The 533-nt window shown below is 62.3% G+C and overlaps 1 protein-coding gene across 1 annotated transcript in view; it reads left to right on the top strand.

The window, feature by feature from the left end:
* Window positions 1-160: 160 nt before the first annotated feature.
* Window positions 161-533, top strand: part of FZD8 (frizzled class receptor 8) — a 4,183-nt gene continuing 3,810 nt past the window's right edge. Inside the window, exon 1 of the mRNA XM_010007040.1 lies at window positions 161-495. Coding sequence (XP_010005342.1) covers window positions 161-495 — 335 coding nt within the window. The remainder of the gene's footprint in view (window positions 496-533) is intronic.

The following is a 533-nucleotide window of genomic DNA, read 5'->3' as shown; positions in this document are numbered from 1 at the left end:
CGGAGACCGAGTCCCACGGGGAATACCGGGCGCTTCCCGGTGTGCGCCCACATCGGATGCGAGTGCCCGCCAGTCCCCTCGTGTACCTCCCACGGAGCTGTCCTGCCTGACCAAGGCGCTTGTAGGCACAACTGTGCCTTCCAGGAATCCTAGTTCCACAATGTTTATAGTTCCTCCCTGCTCTCCAGACTTAGCCTTGACCCCTGGTAATAAACCACCAACGCTGCATTTCAAGCTGCACTGGACACGCGTGTACCGGGGCCGTGGTGACTGGGAAGACGGGACGCCCGAGGAGGGGAGACCAGGTATAGGTCAAGGTACCAACTTGGTGCCACCGGGCTCCCGGCTTCGCCGCGCTCTTGCCTTCAACACGTGCAACAGCTGGTCCCACGCGGCCCACGCACCGCAGTTAACACACCCACCACACGCCGAGAGGTGCCCGGCGTTTGCACTGCTCAAACCGCCGCGGGCTGAAAACTCCCGCGGATGCCAACGGTTTACTATGAAACCTCTCCCCAGCAGCCCCCGAGCAG

This window comes from Chaetura pelagica, unplaced genomic scaffold (assembly GCF_000747805.2).
Source record: "Chaetura pelagica isolate M959 unplaced genomic scaffold, ChaPel_1.0 scaffold17, whole genome shotgun sequence".
Taxonomy (NCBI): Eukaryota; Metazoa; Chordata; class Aves; order Apodiformes; family Apodidae; genus Chaetura; species Chaetura pelagica.
This window is presented reverse-complemented; position numbering and strand designations above follow the sequence as displayed.